We start from the raw sequence: 2168 nt of genomic DNA, 5'->3' as shown, positions 1-2168 counted from the left end.
TTTCTTATCCTCTTCATCTAATGTGCCAAAAAGGAATTTAAGTAATGATCCTATGAAATCGAATAAACCTCGTTCAGTACGACTTGTTATTCTGATACCTGCCATTTGCTTTTCTAATTTATTCATTAGATATTTTATTTGGGGGTACTTGTTAAAGATATGGCTTTGAGTTAATATTAAATCAAAAGAGTTCTCTATTTGTGTTACGTTTATAGTTAGACAATGATGTTCGAAGTAAATTTTCGTCCTTCACCAAGACCACGTCGTTGACTTGGAGACGACGATCAGGAATGCTTCACTTTGATCTTTGCTGGAGAAGAGTCACATACTCCTCCCGCCATCTATTCCAGAAGACCTGCTGCAGTTGAGTGACACGCTGCCAACCATCCAGCCGATTGTAGTCCAACGTAGTTAGGTCGGGCTCAAGAATCACGGTTGGAGGACCACCAAACAGTAGATGAGCGGGAGCCAGCGCATCCAAATCGTCAGGATTCTCTGAAACTGATAGCAATTAACGATCATTAAGTATTGCCGCTATTTGGCAAATCAACGTGCGAAGCTCATCGTAATTGAGAACGAAGCGATCAACAGAGCGATACAGATGGTGCAGCAGCGTGACACGATTGCTCAATCTGCGCTGCTCGTCGTTCTCACGCTGCAGCTCTGCGTTCTGCTTGGACAGCGTCGGGATATCGGCCTGTTTCAGATCCAGCACACAGCGCAAACTCTCCATATCGTTGGTCAGACGGCACAGCTCACCGCTGCTATCGTTGAGACTGTTGCTGTGGTTGCCATTGCTATTGCCGTGGTTGCTGGGACTGCAACGCTGCGACGAAGTGCGCAACGCGCTGACCTCATCCTGGAACAACGCCAGACGATCGCGCAGATCACGCTCCTTCATCTCGGTGCTGGTGCGCAGCGATCGCAGCTCCTTGCCTAGCTCCTTTATCCGCTCCAGCGCTTCCTGATCGCGAATGCGTGTCTGCAGCTGCAGCACTTGCTGCTCGGCGGCATTCAGCTGATCCTGTTTGTGACGCAAATGATGCTCCAACTCCTGCTGACGCTGCGTCCATTCCACATCCCTGCCGTGCAACTGCTGTTGCAGCTCTTCGTAATTGCGCTGCATCTGCTGCAGCACGGCATTTGTCTCGGGAAGCGTTGGCTGTGACTTCTCCTGACAGCTCAACTTGTCCATCTGCTTGGACATGCACAACACTGGCGAGTCCCATCCGTTGGCATTGCTGCTGTTCGTCACTATCATCAGAAACCTTTTCCGCTGCCATCAATGCTGTCTGCTGTCTGCTGTCTCCACTACCAGCAACGATCCAACCAAGGCGGGTCTTCTGAAGGATAGGCAATCCATCTCCAAGGTCAATCTGTCCGTCACATAACAAGCCGTAGAATAGGCTTGTACCAATCAGCAGGTCAACGCGCTGCGGACGATTGAAGGCAGGATCAGCTAACTGAATGTTGGATGGAATTGCCCAACCGTCGATGTCAATAGCAAAATTCGGCTGGCTGTTGGTGATTGTCGATGCCACAACAGCTTGAAAGTTGACCGAATAGTCGGTCATGCAAGAACGCATACAAACATTGACTGTGCTTCCTTCAACAGAAACGTCTGTGTCCCCGAGGCCAGAAACCATGGCATCTCATCGCGTCCGTTTTAATTGCAACTGTTGGGCTAAATGGGACGTCATCATGTGGATTTGCGAACCAGAATCCAACAGAGCACGACAATGAATGAACGACCCAGCACGACTCTTAAGCAAAACACCAACAGTACCCAAGAGTGCAGCATCAGAACAACGAGATTGGGCAGCAAGAGACGTAGAAGCTTGAGGCTGCAGAGCGGCAGACGAATCAGCTGACGAGGCTCGTTGCGATGTCTCGAAATGCAACAACGAATGATGCCGTCCACCACAGTTACGGCAAGCACCAGATGTGCAGGATCGGGTGTGGTGTCCTTTCTTCAAACAGTTAAAGCAGAGAGCGAGCTTCTTCACTTCTTTCTGCCTCAAGAAGGGAGACAAATTTGCAAAGATGGGGCAGGAATATATGCCGTGACCAGGCGCGTCACAAAACACACAAACATTTGCCCTGCTGGGCCTAGTTTGGGCCACAAACGCCTTCCTGCTGCCGTTATGACTACCCATAGCGTATTGCAG

The 2168-nt window shown here is 49.7% G+C and overlaps 1 protein-coding gene across 1 annotated transcript; it reads right to left on the bottom strand.

The window, feature by feature from the left end:
* Positions 1-295: 295 nt before the first annotated feature.
* On the bottom strand, positions 296-1261 carry LOC132797945 (uncharacterized). Its single transcript, XM_060809692.1, has 2 exons — positions 655-1261; positions 296-501 (listed from the first exon to the last, which is right to left on the bottom strand). Exons 1-2 carry the CDS (start codon positions 1259-1261, stop codon positions 296-298), a joined length of 813 nt encoding a protein of 270 aa, XP_060665675.1.
* Between the last annotated feature and the right edge of the window lie 907 nt (positions 1262-2168).

This window comes from Drosophila nasuta, unplaced genomic scaffold (assembly GCF_023558535.2).
Source record: "Drosophila nasuta strain 15112-1781.00 unplaced genomic scaffold, ASM2355853v1 ctg38_pilon, whole genome shotgun sequence".
Classification (NCBI taxonomy): domain Eukaryota; kingdom Metazoa; phylum Arthropoda; class Insecta; order Diptera; family Drosophilidae; genus Drosophila; species Drosophila nasuta.
Note: the sequence above shows the minus strand (reverse complement) of the source record. Positions and strands in the feature narration are given on the sequence as shown.